This window comes from Ahaetulla prasina, chromosome 8, assembly GCF_028640845.1.
Source record: "Ahaetulla prasina isolate Xishuangbanna chromosome 8, ASM2864084v1, whole genome shotgun sequence".
Taxonomy (NCBI): Eukaryota; Metazoa; Chordata; class Lepidosauria; order Squamata; family Colubridae; genus Ahaetulla; species Ahaetulla prasina.
The window spans coordinates 91,739,717-91,761,145 of record NC_080546.1 but is presented as its reverse complement, the minus strand read 5'-3'; the positions used below and the strand labels follow the sequence as shown (position 1 = coordinate 91,761,145).

Below are 21,429 nucleotides of genomic sequence, written 5' to 3'. Positions count from 1 at the left end.
TAATTGTTTTCATGAAAATCTCCCTGGTTCAAACTCATCAGTAACCAGTAGGGCAATCAAGCCTTAAAACTTTTGATAGCGGACAAGCAGATTTTGTTACGTTGGGAAAGTAGTAATTTCTAAGCTGTTCATTTTAACTGGCAGATTATCAAATATCAATGTACAATCATTTGCAAGTTGGAAGTATACAGGTTTCATGAATATCAAGGCACTTTAAACCGCAGATTCAAACCCAACGTAGAAAATGCAAAACAATACCACAGAGGGAAAATTGAGACACACAAAAAGTGAAATACCTCTTGTCCAGTAAGAAATAGAAGGAGGTCTCCTTCCTCTTCCTCACACATATGGATCTGTATTACTGTACGAATGGCCGCTTCGAGGTAATCCCTTTCTGGTTCTGGTGTATAAAAGATCTCCACCGGATGCGTACGACCAGGAATCGTGAGGAGGGGACAGTTATCAAAATAAATCTGAAACTTGCCAGCATCTAGAGTAGCGCTCATAACTATCACCTAAAAGGAGGGAAAAAAAGACAGGAAGAAGAAAAAGTTAGATCTCGTGGAATCAAGTGTTAAATTTCAAAAGCACAACGTAAAAAAAAATATGAAACCTGGTTCTGAGGATATTCAACTCGCAACTGGTGGCTCAGACTGGTAAGAGAGTCTGTTATAAACACAGCTGCCTGCAATTACAATTACTGCAGGTTCGAGTCCCACCAGGCCCAAGGTTGACTCAGCCTTCCATCCTTTATAAGGTAGGTAAAATGAGGACCCAGATTGTTGGGGGCAATAAGTTGACTTTGTATATAATATACAAATGGATGAAGACTATTGCTTGACATAGTGTAAGCCCCCCTGAGTCTTCGGAGAAGGGCAGGATATAAATGCAAATTAAAAAAAAACCTGCCAACTAGAACCGGAATTTCAGTCACTAACGGAAGCAGTTGTTAAATGAGCCTCCATTTTTAACCTAATCCAGTGATGGTTAACTTTTTTGGTGCCGAGCACCCAAAGCCTGAGTGCAACCCCCAAAATGCAATGCGAGTGCCCCCCCCCATGCATGCAAACACACACCGCACATGCACCCCCCACCACCACTTTGGCATCCAGGTTGGTGAAGGAAGCTTTCCAGACCCAAAACGGGGTGCAGGGGGCCTTGTGAGGCCTTGGGGGGATATGCAAAATCCCAAAATGCAATGCAAGCAGCCCCTGTGCATGCCTGTACTTGTCCCACGCATATGCCCCCCCCCAATGCATGCATGGCAGAAACCCGAAGACCAGCTGGCAGGTGGAAGGTGTGCGCATGTGCGGTGGAGCTGGATTGGGGTGACGGCTGGCGGGCCCTCAGAGGGCTCCGCGTGCCACAGGTTGGCCATCACAGCCCTAGCTGTTAAGCGAATCCGGCTTTTCTGCTTGACTCTGCTTTTTGGAGGCCAGCTGATAAGGTCACAAACTGCAACCACCTTTGGGACAACCTGGATGAATCAAGGAGAGAAAGCAACCTAGAACTAAGGAGAAACTTCCTAACGGTGAGGACAATTCACCAGTGGAACAGCTTGCCACCAGAAGTTGTGGGTGCTCCATCACTGGGGGCTTTTAAGAAGAGTCTGGACATCCACTTTTCTGAAATGGTTTAGGGTCTTCCTGGTTGGGCTAGAAGACCTCCAAGGCCCCTTCCAACTCTTGTTAATTCTGTTAAATGACTTTGGGAGTCAGTGTTGTGGTCCACCAGTGAGCAGCAGATTCGGACAGTGAGGAGGTTGGGGAGGAACATGGGCCAGTCCTGGAGTCTGGGGAAGGCTCTGCGTCGGGCTCTGCATCGGAGGCAGAGAGGGGGCCAGGGCCGTCTGGGAGTTCTTTGCTGCCTCCGGAGTCTGACATCAGTGAGGCTGAAGAACAGCATGAGCCTGTTCCCAGTGTGCACATAGGCAGAGAAGACAGGAACAATTAAGAAAACAGGGTCGACTTGGAAGTAAGTCTTGGAGATGATTGGCCCTTCCCATAAGACATAAAAGAAGAGCGAACAGGACGTGAGCTTTTGCAGGAAGCAATTAGTTCATCTGTTCGGTAAAAGCTCTGTTCGACTCTGTGCTACCTTTGGCCTTGCCCTGCATGTGGCAATTAGTTCTCTGGCAGCATTCCAAGGGAGATAAGGTGGGTGTTTATAAACATTCCCCTTAAAGACTGTTTCTGAAGCCTTTCGGACTGGGAATGACAATAATTCACCGCCCGTATGAATAAAAAAGGTTTGCCGGACTAAGATTGTGCTTCATACTTTCTAAGGAAGCCTAGGTCAGAACAGTCAAAACCATCCAGGCGTAATCTAAGAGGGCTCATCTTGAAACTTGAAACAAAATACATTTTTCTTCTTCTCCTTCTTCTGCATCAAACACCCCCACTCCGGCTTGATATATTCCACTGACCTTTAAATCCGATCTCTGCCTCACCACCTCCTTCAGAACGCCCATCAAAATATCCGTTGCCAGCGTTCTTTCGTGGGCCTCGTCAAGAATGATTACCCCGTAACGTTCCAGCAGCGGGTCGTTCATCGCTTCACGCAGCAACATACCATCGGTCATATACCTTGAGTAGGAAACCAGTAGATGAATTCCAGAGCTGCTAAGTTTTGCTTCTCTGCTTTGTTTTGTTTTTCATTTGAAATATATATATATATGTAAGTCTTTGGTTGTTCGGGTTTTCTCCCGTGTAAAATTGGAAATGTCTTGGCAACGTTTCAACGAAGTCTCAAGGACCAGAAGCCAGACCGCAGCTGCAACATTAGCCATTTCAAACCCCTCCAATCCATACATGCAGCAGACTGACACCCACTATGAAGATGTAGCACCACCACCAAGCCAAACAACACCTATGCAGCTCACCAGCTCAAATCCCCCTGCAACACAGACTAAATTGAGCACAACCAAGCCCCCACCCAAACAGGACACATCCCCAGCCAATCAGAGCACAAAAAAACCTCCATCCAATCAGAGCACAGCCAAGCTCCCACCCAATCAGTTCAAACCCCCACTAGCAGTTAAAAGGAAGAAACAGCTGCGATCACACATTGCTCCCAGAAGCACGAAGCTGAAGCCTGAAGATGACGAATGAGACTTCGTTGAAACGTTGCCAAGACATTTCCAATTTTACACGGGAGAAAACCCGAACAACCAAAGACTTACATACAAACACCCGTGAAAACCTCAGAAAACAAATATATAATATTAACCGATATGGTTGTGGGTGTTAAGAGTGCGCTTCTCTTGGGTCTGGCAGCAAACAGTTAATCCAAGAAACAAAATGTTAAAAACTTTGATTTCTAATATTTATTGGGAAGAAAGGTAAAGGTACATCACAAGAATTCCAGCAAGAGTTTTAGTTTTCAATAGTGCCTCTGAATTGCGCAGATTTGATAGCTGCCAACTCCTTTAATGGAGTGGAGAATGATTCTCATTGATCTATATGCACTGGGGAGTAAGATCTGCTCCTATTCCCTTTGCAAATTTGAAAATTGACCCCCAAAATGTGTACCTACGAACCTTTTCTTTCTATATCTAAGCATACATTTAATCGTTTCATAGTTCCCATCACCAATCTCTTTCCACTTATGACTGTATGACTATAACTTGTTGCTGGCAATCCTTATGATTTATATTGATATATTGATCATCAATTGTGTTGTAAATGTTGTACCTTGATGAACATATATTTTCTTTTATGTACACTGAGAGCATATGCACCAAGACAAATTCCTTGTGTGTCCAGTCACACTTGGCCAATAAAATTCTATTCTATTCTATTCTATTCTACATGTACCCTGGGATGTATTACTTTAGGCTCCACACTTTTACCAGCCAAACAGTGTTATTCTCCTTTCTTGTTCCCATAACAGACTCCATGTTCTCCTTGAACCTCTATTACAGCTCAAGACATCTTTCGATCAATACGGGTAGCCCTCGACTTACAACAGTGCACTTAGTGACCGTTCCAAGTTACAACAGCCTTGGGGGAAAAAAGTGACTTGGGACTATTTTTCCACACTTTACGTCCGTTGCAGCATCCCCATGGTCACGCGATTTACATTCAGGTGGTTGACAACCGACTCACATTCATGACGGTTGCAGTGTCCCGGGGTCACGCAGTCCCCTTTCGCGACCTTCTCGCAAGTCAAGCCAATGGAGAAACCGGATTCACTTAACGACCATCTGGCTAATTTAAGAACTGTGGTGAGAAAAGTCGTAGGATGGGACAAAACTCACTTAACCAATTTCTTCCTTAGCAACACGAATTTTGGGCTCAATTGTGCTTGTAAGTTGAGGACTACCTGTATTCGAATTCCAATAGCCAAGAAATACAAGTCCCCCCCCGCTTTTTTTTTTCCTCTCTCTCTCTAAAAGAAAACTCAGGAGATGCTCCACCTGGGATGCTCCTAAATGCTTGCCTTTTGAATATCTGGAGCCAAATATTCATCATTCATTCTAGATCCACCCGATGGCATGTAACCAAGCTGTTAAAATTTTATTTTTACAACACATCTATCGAGCAGGGTGGGTGAGAAGATGGGAGGCAAAGGTAGCTTATAACTACCACTAAATGTACTTTGGGACATGAATCTAATTCCCCCTAATTCTTGTCCGATGCTCTAAGACAGAGGTCTCCAACCTTGGTAACTTTAAACCTGGCGGACTTCAACTCCCAGAATTCCCCAGCCAGCTTTGCTGGCTGGGGGATTCTGGGAGTTGAAGCCTGCCAGGCTTAAAGTTGCCAAGGTTGGAGACCTCTGCACTAAGAACTATGTACTGGTGTCTCTCTGAAATGACCCGATTCCTATTCTGGCTGGTTTTACTCATGTAGTATCACCTAGCATAACTGAGTGAGATACAACACCAGGGTCCAAGGAATAATAATGAGCGATCTTGTGATAAATTGAGGGCTTGATTGGGAGAAACACATCAAGATATATCATCATCATCTCCTTTTTAACGACCCCATAATCCAGGGGTAGTCAACCTTTTTATACCTACCGCCCACTTTTGTATCTCTGTTAGTAGTAACATTTTCTAACCGCCCACCGGTTCCACAGTAATGCGCCGTGGATCGTCGTCTGCTCATGCCTCTCGCGCATCGCGGATTGGGGTTGGGGGGGTGCCAGCTACCAGCTCTGCTTGTCTGTTACAGCTGGGTGGTGTGGGGGGATGCGTGAGCTATTCTGGGACGAGGCTCTTTTGTTTGCGGTCGCAATCTAGCGCCATTTAGTTTCACTTACATAACATGAACTAAACTTATGCGCAGGCGATACAAATAGTATATTTTCAGAAATTTAAATTGTCACAGGGAATTTTATGAAAATCTAATGAAAATGTTTTTAAATAATGCTATGAAATTTTTTTAAAAAGTCAATTAAATTAAAAAAAGGAAAGTGCTTCAGTATTGGAAAAACCCCTACCGCCCACCATGAAAGCTAGAACGCCCACTAGTGGGCGGTAGGGACCAGGTTAACTACCACTACCATAATCACTCGCGGGGTGGAGTCTTGGCAACTGAGTGTTTACTGGCCGGATGCCCTTCCTGTCCCCAATACGGAGGTTTTTTCCCCCAGGCAGATATATTCTCATTGTGCCCAGAGAGAGAAATATTTGCCTCTACCTAGGATCGAACTCACAGCCTCCTGATTGTGAGGTGAGAGCTCCGCCTCTAGGCCACCGGACCATTCAAACACGTCGAGGGATATACTTACTTCAAAATCGTTTTGGCGCTGCTGCAGTCTTCAAATCGAATAGAATAACCGACCTCTTGGCCCAACATCACATCCATTTCGTCCGCAACTCGCTGGGCCACACTCATCGCAGCTACTCTCCTCGGCTGCGTACAAGCCACGCCTCTCTTTGGCCCCGGCAGCGACCGCATGTAGTCAACGCACCACTGAGGGATCTAAGGGGGGTGGGGAGGAAGAAAGGAGTCCCGGTTATTAAAGAGACTTAGGAAGATGTTATAGCTGGCTTTGAAGTAAAGGCAAACAGATCTGCTCCAATCAAAAAGCAGTAGGGAAGAGCAAAGGCTGTGCTACAAGAAGACTTTTCAACAAAAAGTTAACTGAAGTCAGTTTTATTTACACTATTAGTAAGTTAAAAGCAACCGTCCCAAGCAATGAAGGAAGAAGACAAATTAAAAAGCACATTAAAATATGCCAGTAGGCTGGCTATGAATATATATATATATAGTAATAAAGGTTTAGAACCGATTCATTCAACCCAGGGGTCTGCAAACTTGGCTCTTTTAAGACTTGTGGACTTCAACTCCCAGAGTCCCTCAGCCAGCAAAGCTGGCTGAGGAACTCTGGGAGTTAAAGTCCACAAGTCTTAAAAGAGCCAAGTTTGCAGACCCCTGATTTAACCCCATCTTTAGTGACTAAAGATAAATATTTAAGCTGCCACACAGAGTTATTGTTCAAAGCACTGGGCTCACCGAGCCTGAGGAACAAAGCACTCAAGAGTTTGCAATTCCATCAGCCTATAGAGTGCTTTAAAAAGAAAGCCTTAATAAATGTTATAAAGCCATTGTAAATCAACTTGCAAACAGACAAACAAGCCACCTTATAGAATAGCACAACCATCCAGTGTTAAGATGCCATCCAAAAAGTCCAGTCAACATTTGCCAATAACGTACATAAACATAACCAAAATATGTAATTCAAAACCAAAGCCTTAAATATAGGTAGCCCTCAACCTACGGCAATTGAGGCCCAAATTTATGTTGCTAAGTGAGACGCTTAAAGTGAGTTTTGCCCCATTTTACGCCTTTTTTTGCCACCGCCGTTAAGTGAATCACCACAGGTGTTAAATTTAGATGTGAAATGAATCTGGCTCCCCCATTAACTCAGCTTGTCAGAAGGTCGCAAAAAGGGGATCGAGTGATATCCCGGAACACTGCGACCGTCATAAATACGAGCCACTTGCCAAGCACATGAATTTTGATCACATGACCCTGGGGGGAGGGTGCGCCAACGGTCGCTAAGTGTGAAAAACAGTCACAAGTCAACTTTTCTTCAGTGCCGTTATAACGTTGAACGGTCACTAAACAAAATGGTTAACTCAAGGGTAATAATCTCTTTTAGCCTTAAAGGAAATACAAATAATTCACTGTCATTTGGAAGGACATGTTACTATCCTGTAATCTTTTTTGTTTTTTAATGACCACGTAATCCCTTGCGGAGTGGAGTCAGGGCAACTGTTTGGAGCTGAGTATTGATTGGCTGGATGCCCTTCCTGTCACCAATGTGGAGTTCATAGCAGATGTATTCTCATTGTGCCCAGAGAGAGAAATATCTGCCTCTACCTAGGATCGAACTCACAGCCTCCTGATTGTGTTGTTTTAAGCCAGTCAGTACACATTCCAAAAAAAAAACCAACAACCCACTTTGTCTTCATTTTGCTACGTGATCAGTCTAAGTTTTGCAAGAAAACCAGAACAGCAGATATTTATAGATTAAACAGAGGTTTATATTGAGCCATTCAAACCTCACTGAACCTTATATGAAAATGGAGCAGACCCTGAAGAGGCAGACAAAATGCCAGAGTTGGAGGGTGAGGGGATGGGAGGGGGGGAGAGAGATAGCGAAAGCTCATTGCATCATTTTCTAGTCATTAAACCACTGAAAGGTTCATTTAACAGATCTTGCTCAAAAGGTTAAGTCTTGCAATGTGTCAGATTTCTTTAAGGACCCTGAAATATTGCTAATAGCAGGCTGAATAATTTCACAGAGGCGTTCAAAACTTTGTGCGATGCGCCTCGTACGAATCCGCGCAAGGTTTGCAAAATTAAGAACGGCCGAACCGAAACCCACCTGTGTGGTTTTACCGGAACCCGTCTCGCCAACTAGCACGAAGGATTGGTTTCTGATGAGGATGTCAGTAAATCGTTCTTTGTATTCCCACACCGGGAGCTGCAGGCGTTTCTTTAAGATTTCGTAATAGCGAGGTGTGTGTGGCAGGTTTGTGAATGGATTGATACCCTGTGGAAATACGGTGGGTTTCAAAGGGGGGAGCCCGACTCCGGCGAGGAGAGCCGAGTTGGCTGAAGGACGCAAATCCTTCTCCTTGTCTCTTTCCCGTTCTCGATCTCTGTCTCGATCCCTGTCCCGGTCTTTGGAGCGATCATCGCGATCCCGGTCACGATCCCGATCCTTCCTAAATGGTTTTCAGGAGAAAAACGAACAGTTTTGAAAGAAGCGAAAGCTCCGTGCTATTAAAAAAAAAAAAAGAATTAAAGGAAGAAAAGAAACAAAGGATCTGAACCAACCTTCAGTAATTATCTAAAAAAAAATATTCCCAGAAGTTCATTTCCCTCTTGCCCAATTTGTCAAGTTACAGATCGACACAGGATAATAGGTGGAGTGCTACAAGACGCTGAATACCAGCTCTGCTTACACCTAACAATTCCATTACTATCAATAACATTTCCATCTATTTATCAACTAAAAACAAGGACAGTTTTTTCCCCGAAGGCCATCACTCTGCTAAACAAATAATTCCCTCAACACTGTCAAACTATTCACTAAATCTGCACTACTATTAATCTTCTCATCGTTCCCATCACCCATCTCCTCCCACTTAGGACTGTATGACGGTAACCTTGTTCCTTGTATCCTTATGATTTATATTGATATTAATTGTTTCCTGATTGTATATTTGTACCCTATGACTATCATTAAATGTTATATCTTATGATTCTTGACGTATGTATTTTTTCTTTTATGTAAACTGAGAGCATATGCACCAAAGATAAATTCCTTGTGGGTCCTATCACACTTGGCCAATAAAAAATTCTATTCTGTTCTGTTCTGTTCTGTTCTGTTCTTCTATTCTATTCTATTCTATTCTATTCTATTCTATTCTATTCTATTCTATTCTATTCTATTCTATTCTGAGCAGAGATCACCCCAGTCTTACGGTACAATTTGAGCCACAGGTGTAACTGTAGCTGCAATTTTTTCACTTACGACCATAATTGAGCCCAAAATTTACGTTGCTAAGTGAGACACTTGCAAAATGAGTCCCCGTCCCTCCCCCCCCACCCCCCGTTTTATGACTTTGCTTGCCACAGTTGTTAAGAAAATCATTGCAATCCTTAAGTTAATAACCCGGGTGTTAAGTGGATCTGGCTCCCCCATCAACTTTGCTTGTCAGAACGCCTCAAAAGGGGATCACGTGACCCTGGGACACTGCGGCCGTCACAAATATGAACCAGTTCCCAATTTTCGCCACGTGGTCACGGGGCGCCGCAATGGTTGTAAGTGTCAAAAATGGTCACAAGTTCCTTTTTTCAGTGATGTCGTAACTTCAAACTGTCACTAAATGAACTGTTGTAAGTCTTCACCATGCCCTTGCCCTTGAAAACTCTTACGCGATTCAGCAAATACCTGATTCTTACGGAAGAATCAGATTATGGAAAAAATCTTATGGAACCAAGACAAGGGGCATTGGTCCTACCTGACACGCTCCTTCTCATGGCGCTGGGAGAGAGAATATTTCGTGGTTCCAGATGCTTAGAACTTCAACCTCTGGGAGGTTTGACCTAGGAAGCCATCTGAAGCGGTAGGGCCTTTAAGAGAGACGCTATCGAACAATCTCACCAGGTCTTGCAGTGAGATTGTTTCGAAAGTGTCTCTTCTCTTACAGGCCCTACCGCTTCAGGTGGCTTCCTAGGTCAAACCTCCCAGAGGTTGAATCTCGAAACATCTGGATTATCCAGCAACTATCTAGATGGTTGCACGTCCTTGAAGGGCCTTTGACTGCAGCTTATAGGAGAACCTCTGATTAAGAGGGTGATTTCCCAGTAAGTCAAATGAGAGGAAATGCACAGGAGGGAGTTTTTCCTCAGTGATCCTATGGTAAGCGTGGAAAGACTGGGCATTCCAACCCAATTTCACACAGGGTGAAAAGGGCTTGCTTCATTCAACTAGGGGATTCATTCTGCTCTTTAAACTGATTGTGGTAATTTTGCCGTTTGCTTGGTTGGCGGGTTTGCCTTTGTTTTAACATTTCCTTCTTCTACATACTAAGGCAAAATGCGGGTTAGGGTTATGCATGATTTCAATCTAATCCATTATGACTGTATGACTGTAACTTTGTTGCTTGTATCCTTATGATTTATATTGATTTGATTGTTTCCTGATTGCTTAATTGTAGCCTATGACTATCATTAAGTGTTGTATCATTAAGTGTTAAATTTGTACCCGATGGCTATCATTAAATATTGTAAGTGTTGTACCTTGATGAAGGTATCTTGTCTTTTATGTACACTGAGAGTCTATGCACCAAGACAAATTCCTTGTATGTCCAATCACACTTGGCCAATAAAAATTTATATTCTATTCTAGCCAAGCCAATCATAGTATCAGCCTCAACACAATGCAAATTCAATCATTACTGGAACTAGGCAATTATATACAATAAACATACGCTGAGTATCTTACACAGATGTTGCTCAGGGGAAATATTTATATATTGCAGCTTCCTTCCCCCCCCCCCAAATTACTTCCTTGTTGGAAGAAAGTTTCTCATACCAGAAATGCTTTCAGCCTTTTTTTTCCAGCCTACCACATTGAATTGTGTAAAATGAAACAACAGGGGAAATGATAGAGAAAGTAATGTTTCTGCTAGCTCTGACAAGGGAAGATTGATGGGATATTTTCCAAGTACCCCAGGAACATAAATCTGTCGAAAATATCAAACATGAAGAACATATTTGACAGATGTTCCCATTAATTCCAATGGTGAAAATATCACTGTATATAACAGACCAAAAATGTAACCTATTTTCAAACAGGGAGATTGTTTATGTATCTTCCTCCTTTTCTGCAAGTATTTATATTAATATATAATTTGAAGATTTATTATTAATATACAGTTTTAAACAATCATACTTTGGAGCAGGAATGCTAAATTATGCGAGCTCTACCATGCACATATAAGCTATAGGAGAAGAACTGGTATTTTTTTTATAGGAACCTCCACTTGGCTTTATTTTAATAGAGTAGGATTCATTTTATGATGATCACTATACCATTTCGTTGCACAGATTTGTGGCCATAGAGGTATAAATAAAGGATTGAAGAATATGTTCATCTTCTGATTTTTATTCACATTTAAATTAATGGAGATTTAATTAATTGGGATTTCTTCCCCTCCAAAATAAAATAAAAAATCCCACTTAGTGTTGATGCTCTTTTTGTCATTGGTGAACCAATAAATGTAATATTGTAATCTGCCTTAAGTGTTGGTATAAACAGAAATATGAGGCACAACAAAAAGTAGATAAAACTGAAGTGATTAACCTCTAAAATATTATAGAATAGCAATAATGGTAATGCTATTTCCTAACCAGAAAGGGTAGATAACTGCATGTGCAAAATTTATTTTGTGGGTTCAAGTTTTATAGTCTTGAGCAAAAAAACAGTTGAAACAAGGAAGGATGTGCATGGAATCCACAACCACAAAGAGGAAAACATTTAAGAGTTTTAAATTTTAAAAAGCTAGGTATGTAATTTTCCCTATTTCCATTTCATCGCCACTTGTTTAAATGCCCAGAGCTCTGTATGAATACTAACAGGCTTAAGTTTAAACCATAAGAAAGTAACAGGCCATGATAGAAGAGTATTTAAAAGCATGCTGGAATGAGCTGTAAACATCTGGAGAGAATGAGCTACATCAGTTCCCTGCCTCATTCAAACACTAGAGAAGAAATCAACAAACCTAAAGTTGCTTTTCCAGGAGGCAACTGGACTTACGTGTTTTTCTTTGAAGACATTTCGCTTCTCATCCCAGAAGCTTCTTCAGCTCTGACTGGGTGGTGGGGGATGAAAGGATTTATATTCCTTGCAGACAACTGGTCATTTGCATCTTTTTTAAAGAGTTCTTGAGGCCGCTTGGAGGTGGCTTCAAATGACCAGCCGTCTGCAAGGAGTATAAAACCTTACATTCCCCACCGCCCAGTCAGAGCTGAAGAAGCTTCTGGGATGAGAAGCGAAACATCTTCAAAGAAACACACGGAAGTCCAGTTGCCTCCTGGAAAAGCACCTTTGGGACAACCATGACCTGGATGACTGAGACGCTCCATAGACAACATTTTCAGCACTTATGGTGTTCAAGAACTAGAGGGGGCCGAATGCTAAACCTCTTGTATCAGGCAGACCAGAAGGTCGAGAGTGTTTGATTCCCAGAACAACCCATGTCTTTAAGTATCCTGATACCAACTGCTACACAAGGCAGCATAGTCACCAGCATCAAATATCATTACTGACTGCGTAACTGTTAATAGAAATAACGAAATGTGTTGCTTTATCTTTTGATTCTGGGGCAGGGAGCTTTTCTCCTAAATATATATATATATATATGTATGTTAATCCAAGGGGAAAGTCAATCCACAATTGTTCCCTCTAATTTCAGAAAGGGAGTAAAATTCTACCTTAATTAAAATGCTGGTTGTACTTGTTATATTGGGAGTGGGGGATGGGGTCGCTCATGGCTCAGTGACTTAATTTTTAAAAGTATTAAATGACCACGAAAAATGCTAGAATTTAAAGCAAGCAGCGTTTGAAATTCAGAACAGGAAAAAAATACCATAAGGACCATATAAAGAAGAAAATATTAAGCTGCTCAAATTCTGGTGTTAGCACTCATGTACAATATTTTTATGAGGCCAGCGTTCCTATTAAACCTGCATATTACACTAATCACTATCCAAAGAATAAACTAAGAGTGGTAGGATACATATTTGTTAACTTTCCTCACCTGTGTTTTCAGATGAATATGTTTTTAAAATGTGCATTACAGCACTGGGAAAAGATACATCCATCTTAACAAAAATTAACTTTAAGAATGGAAAAGGCAAAAAAATGAAATTAAATAAAGAGTGTTAAGAATAAAAATTAAAACCAATTAAAACCAAAATTATAGCAATTGAGACAAGAACAAAAGCTGTTTTGTACTGCACAGGATGCTATTATCCTTGGAAAGTACTAAAGTTTTAATCAAGTACCAGCTTTTTTGTTCTCCATTTTTTTTAAAAAAGAAAGAATATCATTGGGGAATTCCAATGGTTAGAAAATCCGGCCCTAAAATAACAGAACAAATCCTGCTGACATTTGCCAATATTACAAATTATTTACGCTTTTCTTTGCAATTGTATGAAGGAATAAAAAGCTGAAGAAGACAAGTTATCATGGATGCCATAAATTTCTTACGCTGCTCCTTGGCAACTAATCTTTTTTGTGGATCTGAAATTTAACTGGCTCTGCAAGTGGGAAAGTGTTGAAAGGAACACAAAACTCCCTGCAGCACAACTCCATGGAACACAAAATAAAATTCGGAAACCTGACTTTCAAGTGATTCAATGGGCCTAAATGTTATACAGTGGAACACGACTATCCTGACATTTTCAAAGGTAACTTTGACCAAATTCAACGTTATCTTATTGTATCACCAAATTGTAACTTTGAACCACGGGAGTCAAAATCCCTGGACTGCTTCAACATACTACCTGCTTCTTCCCTTTGCGGCTCGTTCTCGACTTACAACCGTTCATTTAGTGACCATTCAAGGTTACAACAGCAATGAAAAATGTGACTGATGACCATTTTTCACACAACTGTTGCTGCAGCATTTCCCAGGGTCACGTGATCAAAATTCAGACAGCTGGCAACTGACTCACATTTATGACGGTTGCAGCGATCCCCTTTTGTGACCGCAAAGTCACTGGGGGGAACCAGAATCACTGTAAACTTAACTGCTGTGATTCACTTAACAACCGTGTCAAGAAAGGTTGTAAAATGGGGCAAAAGTCACTTAACATATGTCTCGCTTAGCAACATTAATTTCAGGTTCAACTACGGCCATAAATTGAGGACTGCCTGTATTTTTCTATAACCAAAGCGCCATCACTTTTAAAGCAGATTCGCCCAGCAATGCTTATCATGTGGTCCAGGAGCAATGCAGAAAAATAATCCACCCAAATGGTCAGCTGATAAAAAGAATTTCAAGCCAATTAAAGATTCAAGGGAGGGCAGAGAAAGTAATGGCTGCAAACAAGGTCCACGGTTTATTTATTTTGGCACCCATCTCACCAAAATGTGATTCTATAGTTTACCACATTTAATGGCATAGAGGCCTTAAGAAAGACGGTTCACAATGAAAAGCCAATCAATGTTACGTGAGGGAAGTTTTGCATGACCAGGTGTGTATTGGTACAAATTTGCAGGCCTTGGTTTATAGTAGTAGTTCATAGTAATTTATTAAACTTGTATGCTGCTTGACTCTGGGTGGTTTCCAACAATAAAAAGCTTTCAATAAAATGAGATGAAAGATGGCAGGTGATGAAGTCACCCAGGGCTAGGGTGAAGAGTCAAACAGTACCCCAAAGGTGCCTTTTCCAAAACGAAACTTGACTTTGTTTTTTGTTTTTTCTTCCTTTGAAAACATTCAACTCCTCATTCATGAAGCTTCAACTGGAAACAAAAAGCAAAACGTTTTCAAAGGGGGGATGGGAAACAAACAAGTAAGTCCAGTTGCCTTTTGGAAAAAGTATCGTTGGGATAACCGTGATCCGGATGACTGATGCTCTCCATAGACATTCATCCAAAAGGTACATCATTGCAACCCCTTCAATCTTTCAAACTAGTATTAACTCACCCCAGTTATTCACACAGCCTTCCCTCCTTCTGAGGTGGGTCAAATGAGGACCCAGATTGTTGGGGACAAGAGGCTGACTCTGTAAACTGCTTAGAGAGGACTGTAAAGCACTATGAAGCGGTATATAAGTCAAAATGCTATTGCTATTTTTCTTCCTTCCCTTTCTTTTCCTCCTCTTTGCCTACCCTATCTTCCTTCCTCCCTCCCTCCTCTAAAGCACTATGAAGCAGTTTATAACTGTAAGTGCTATTGCTATTATAAGGGCATGATAAAGGCTCGATAAAGGTGTTATAAGGGCATCATGAAGACATTATAAAGGCATTACGAAGACACTATATAAAGCAGGGGGTCTTCAAACTTGGGAATTTTAAGACTTGTGGACTTCAACTTCCAGAGGAATTATTGAGTCTGTCATCTGCACCTCTAGAACTGTCTGGTTTGGTTCTGCAACCCAACAAGACAGACAAAGAATTCAGAGGATCATTAGAACTGCAGAAAAAACAATGGCTACCAACCTGCCTTCCATTGAGGACCTGTATACTGCACGAGTCAAAAAGAGGGCCATGAAAATATTTACAGACCCCTCGCATCCTGGACATAAACTGTTCCAACTCCTACCCCCAAAACGACGCTATAGAGCACTGCACACCAGAACAACTAGACACAAGGACAGTTTTTCCCCGAAGGCCATCACTCTGCTAAACAAATAATTCCCTCAATACTGTCAAACTATTGACTAAGTCTGCACTACTATTAATCTTCTCATCATTCCCACCGCCCATCTCCTTCCCCTTATGACTGTATGACTGTAACTTTGTTGCTTGTATCCTTATGATTGTATACTCTACTCTTTTCCTCCTGTCTACCCTATCTTCCTTCTTTCCTTCCTCCCTCCCTCCTCTAAAGCACTGAGGCAGTCTATAACGGTAAGTGCTATTGCTATTATAAGGGCACAATGAAGGTATTATAAGGGCATCATGAAGACATTATAAAGGCATTAAAAGGTAAAGGTTCCCCTTGCACATATGTCTTAGTCGTTCCCGACTCTAGGGGGTGGTGCTCATCTCCGTTTCAAAGCCGAAGAGCCAGCGCTGTCCAAAGACGTCTCCGTGATCATGTGGCCGGCATAACTGAACGCCAAAGGCACACAGAACGCTGTTACCGTCCCACCAAAGGTGGTCCCTATTTTTTCTACTTGCATTTTTTTTTACCTGCTTTCAAACTACTAGGTTGGCAAAAGCTGGGACAAGTCACGAGAGCTCACCCCGGTTATGCGGCACTAGGGATTCTAACCACTGAACTGCCAACCTTTTGATCGACAAGCTCAGCAACTTAGCTGCTGAGCCACTGCGTCCCTATTATAAAGGCATTACAAAGACACTATATAAAGACAATATAAAGATTATAAAGGCATTACAAAGACACTATATAAAGGCACTGTAAAGGCATTATAAGGGCATCATGAAGACATTATAAAGGCATTACAAAGTCACTATATAAGGCAGGGGCTTCCAAACTTGGGAACTTTTAAGACTTGTGGACTTCAACTCCCAGAATTCCCTAGCCAGCATGCTCTGGCTGAGGAATTCTGGGAGTTGAAGTCCACAAGTCTTAAAAATTGCCTACTTTGGAGACCCCTGATATAAAGGCACTATAAAGACATTAGAAAGGAAGGCATTAGAAAAACACTATATAAAGACAATAAGACACTATATAAAGACAATTATAAAGGCGCTATAAAGACGCTATAAAGACACAATATAGAGACAATATAAAGGCACTATAAAGACACTATAAAGACACTATATAAAGACAATATAAAGGCACTATAAAGACACTATAAAGACACTATATAAAACAGGGGCTTCCAAACTTGGGAACTTTTAAGACTTGGACTTCAACTCCCAGAATTCTAGCCAGCATGCTCTGGCTGAGGAATTCTGGGAGTTGAAGTCCACAAGTCTTAAAATTGCCTACTTTGGAGACCCCTGATATAAAGGCACTATAAAGACATTAGAAAGGAAGGCATTAGAAAACACTATATAAAGACAATAAGACACTATATAAAGACAATTATAAAGGCTATAAAGACAATTATAAAGGCGCTATAAAGACACAATATAAAGGCACTATAAAGACACTATAAAGACACTATATAAAGACAATATAAAGGCACTATAAAGACACTATAAAGACACTATATAAAACAGGGCTTCCAAACTTGGGAACTTTTAAGACTTGTGGACTTCAACTCCCAGAATTCCCTAGCCAGCATGCTCTGGCTGAGGAATTCTGGGAGTTGAAGTCCACAAGTCTTAAAAATTGCCTACTTTGGAGACCCCTGATATAAAGGCACTATAAAGACATTAGAAAGGAAGGCATTAGAAAAACACTATATAAAGACAATAAGACACTATATAAAGACAATTATAAAGGCGCTATAAAGACGCTATAAAGACACAATATAGAGACAATATAAAGGCACTATAAAGACACTATAAAGACACTATATAAAGACAATATAAAGGCACTATAAAGACACTATAAAGACACTATATAAAACAGGGGCTTCCAAACTTGGGAACTTTTAAGACTTGTGGACTTCAACTCCCAGAATTCCCTAGCCAGCATGCTCTGGCTGGGGAATTCTGGGAGTTGAAGTCCACAAGTCTTAAAAAATTGCCAAGTTTGGGGACCCCCGATATAAAGACACTATAAAGACATTAGAAAGGAAAGCATTAGAAAAACACTATATAGACAATAAGACACTATATAAAGACAATATAAAGGCACTATAAAGACGCTATAAAGACACAATATAAAGACACTATATAAAGACAATATAAAGGCACTATAAAGACACTATATAAAGCAGGGGCTTCCAAACTTGGGAACTTTTAAGACTTGTGGACTTCAACTCCCAGAATTCCCTAGCCAGCATGCTCTGGCTGGGGAATTCTGGGAGTTGAAGTCCACAAGTCTTAAAAATTGCCAAGTTTGGGGACCCCCCCCCGATATAAAGACACTATATAAAGACATTAGAAAGGAAGGCATTAGAAAAACACTCTATAAAGACAATATAAAGACACTCTATAAAGACAATGTAAAGGCATTATAAGGGCACCTTGAAGACAGTATAAAACTTGCTCCCATCGGGGCCTACAGAAGACCCCACTCCAATGCAGGGAAAAGCCTCAAAAAGGGCCGGGATCCCCGCGGGTGAGCACGTGCGCCAGCCCGGCCTTGACCTAAGGCCCTCCCCTTCTCCCTCCCTCCCTCCCTCCTCCTCTTTCTCTCCGGGGAGGCCTCAAAGGCGTCTTGGCAGCCCCCCTCCCCCACTGCCCCTCCCCCACCGCCCACAGGCTTCCCTGACGCTGCTTCCCCCTCCCCCACACACAACAAACACGGTCACGCGCGGGAGGCGGCGCTCCGTCTCCCCATTCCCCGATCCCGCCGCCCTCCCCTCACCCGTCGGAGGCGGCGCGCTTCTTGCTGGAGGCGTAGTCGTCGCCCAGGTCGAGGCGGTGGCGCTTGGACATGGCGGCGGGGGAGGCCGACCCTGCCAGCCGGAGAGCGAGCGAGCGAGCGAGCAGCTAAAATGGCGGCCGGAAGGAAGCCGCGGGCGCCACCGGAAGCGCCGCGCGCGGTTGAGAAAGAGAAAGGTGGGGGGGGGGCGGAGGGGAAAAAAAAGCAAAGCGGCCCGGGTCCGTCCCCAAGATGCGTCCGGTGGGGGAACCTCCGCCCCTCCCCGCGCGAAGGTTCCGGGCTTCTTTTGGTACCTTTCCCTCTCCTGTCCTCGCTCCTCTCCCTGTCAGTAGAACAGAACAGACTAGAACAGAACAGAACAGAACAGAATAGAATGAATTAGAGTGGAATGGAATGGAAAAGAAAAAATGGAATAGAATAGAACAGAACAGAACAGAATAGAAGAGAAAACGTGGAATAGAATGGAACAGAACAGAACAGAACAGAGTAGAAAAGAAAACGTGGAATAGAATAGAACAGAATAGAACAGAGTAGAAAAGAAAACGTGGAATAGAATGGAACAGAACAGAACAGAATAGAATAGAATAGAATAGAATGAATTAGAGTGGAATAGAATGGAACAGAACGGAACAGACTAGAACAGAACAGAACAGAACAGAATAGAATATAATGAATTGGAATGGAATGGAATGGAATGGAAAAGAAAACATGGAATAGAATAGAACAGAACAGAACAGAGTAGAAAAGAAAACGTGGAATAGAATGGAACAGAACAGAACAGAATAGAATAGAATAGGGAAAAAAAACATGGAATAGAATAGAATAGAACAGAATAGGAAGATTTTGGAAGATGGCGACCAGCGAGGTTGCCTCGGAGGAACGCTCTCTGTAAAAGAGCGAAAGCTCTTTAGGAGGGCAATCCTCGAGGCTTCAAATTGCCCTAAAGCAAAATTTAAAATAGAGCTGTTGCCGCCACCGCCGCCGCTGCGATCTGGGCGGCCGCGACGAGGACCGACAAGATCCCAGGAGGCCGCCGCCGCTGCCATCCGGGCGGCCGTGAAGAGGACCCAGGAGGCCGTGAAGAGGACCCAGGAGACCGCCGCCGCTGCCATCCGGGCGGCCGAGACGAGGACCCAGGTGGCTGACCCAGAAGACCGCTCCAGCTGCGATCCCCACATTGATTTAAAGCTGGACTTATACCTGGATCTAAAACCCGATTTAAAACTACTAAGCCACCAATTGACAGCACCGCTACAGGACCTCTGATGAGTTCAGACTATTTGAAAAACCCGCCATTGTAGCCATCCCTAAAGAGGCTTCTTCAACCATCCAATCTCATCGTTTTAAATTTCCCGCCGAATTTCACCAGTGATTTCTCCATTACCATAACAATTACCAAAGTGATTGACATAGAAAGTTTAAAAAAAATCAAGGAAATTGGAAAAATACAAAGAAATACAAAATACAAATTGGAGACATAGAAAGTTAAAGGGGAAAAAAATATCAAGAAAAATTGCAGAAATACTTCCTCATTACTAAAATTAGAAAGAGTGTGTAATAAAACAAAGAAATAAGAAAGATACTACCTCATTACCAATTTCATAAAAACTCAAAATATCATTATGCCAGCCAGAAAATCCAACGCTGATAAAATCTTAGAAACAAGATTAATAACTATTGAACAAAACTTAGATAAAAGATTACTAGCTATTGAACAAAACCTAGAAAAAAGAATACAAGATATTGAACAAAACTTAGAAAAAAAATTCTAACAGTTATTGAACAAAGTTTCACAAACTTGATAAAACAAATTTCAACACTAAAAAATGAAAACTTAAATGATCCAAATCTCCTCCCAACTCATCTATCACTACAGAATACACAACCTACAACTCAACCTAGACAACAAATAAATACAACACAACCTAAGCAACAAATATCTACTAACCAACTAATCAGAGATGCCATGGAGAGAGGACAAAAAATAAATAATGCAATATTATTTGGACTAGAAAACACCAACGAACCTGATATCAATAAGATTCACAACATCATTGGAAATTATATCTCATCAACCATATCCCCAAATGAAATAATTTCTGTCTCCAGAGATGGACCAGAATATAAAAACAGTGATGGATCAACAGCACCAAGATTTTGTAGAGTCACATGTATAAATGAGGACAGCAAACGTAAATTCATTTATACTATAAACTCAATTGCTAAAACCAACCCTGCCTACAGTAAACTTAGATCACGTCCCGATCTATCTTTTCTACAACGGATACGTTCTCGTGAACTTCACACAGAACTTAAATGAAGACAAGACAACGGTGAATCCAACCTATACATTGACTATCGGGCTGATTGCATAAAAAATAAGACCTACAATCAAAAAATCACCTCCAAACCCCCCATCACCCATAACAATCAACCAGCCATCCAAACATTCAATCAAGTACCCATCACCCTACCATCCATCCAACCAACCGCCCAACCAGCCATTCAGCCAGCCATCTGTATGAAGACGGCTGAAATTCATTTAGGCGCCTTGTATTCATCATTATTAGGGATGCAGTGGCTCAATGGCTAAGACGCTGAGTTTGTCAATCAAAAGGTTGGCAGTTCAGTGGTTCAAATCCCGAGTGCCGCGTAACAGGGTGAACTCCCATCACTTGTCCCAGCTTCTGCCAACCTAGCAATTCGAAAGCAGGTAAAAAATGCAAGTAGAAAAAATAGGGACCACCTTTGGTGGGAAGGGAACAGCGTTCCGTGCGCCTTTGGCGTTGAGTCATGCCGGCTACATGACCACAGAAACGTCTTTGGACAGCGCTGGCTCTTCGGCTTTGAAATGGAGATGAGCACCGCCCCCTAGAGTCGGGAATGACTAGCATGTATGTGCGAGGGGAACCTTTACCTATATTCATCTTGTGCTATCAGTGGTGTGTAGCCCACAATTCAGTTGGCAACTGAATGAGGACATGGAGCAGCTGAAGGAGCAGCTGAAGGAGAAAGAAAGCAATGCATTTCTTTGGTAACGTTTCCCTATTACTTCCCCTTTCGTTATATTTGCCCATGACAAGAAAAAAAATGTGTCTCCAAGGATGTGTAGATGGACCAGACCCTCAGGAAGTGAATTACCTGTTTATAAAACAGGTAATTCACTGTTTTATTCATAGTGAAGTGAATTCAGTGAAGTGAATTTTACAGTTTATAAAACAGAGGCCAACATTTAATTCTCTACCTAAAGGCAGGAG

The 21,429-nt window shown here is 42.0% G+C and overlaps 1 protein-coding gene across 1 annotated transcript in view; it reads right to left on the bottom strand.

The window, feature by feature from the left end:
* DHX15 (DEAH-box helicase 15) overlaps positions 1-18,313 on the bottom strand; it is a 44,477-nt gene extending 26,164 nt beyond the window's left edge. Inside the window, exons 1-5 of the mRNA XM_058192643.1 lie at positions 18,155-18,313; positions 7,843-8,185; positions 5,737-5,930; positions 2,426-2,585; positions 297-515 (exon numbers count right to left, since the gene is read on the bottom strand). Of these exons, the coding sequence (XP_058048626.1) occupies positions 297-515; positions 2,426-2,585; positions 5,737-5,930; positions 7,843-8,185; positions 18,155-18,225 (987 nt within the window). The 5' untranslated portion in view covers positions 18,226-18,313. The remainder of the gene's footprint in view (positions 1-296; positions 516-2,425; positions 2,586-5,736; positions 5,931-7,842; positions 8,186-18,154) is intronic.
* Between the last annotated feature and the right edge of the window lie 3,116 nt (positions 18,314-21,429).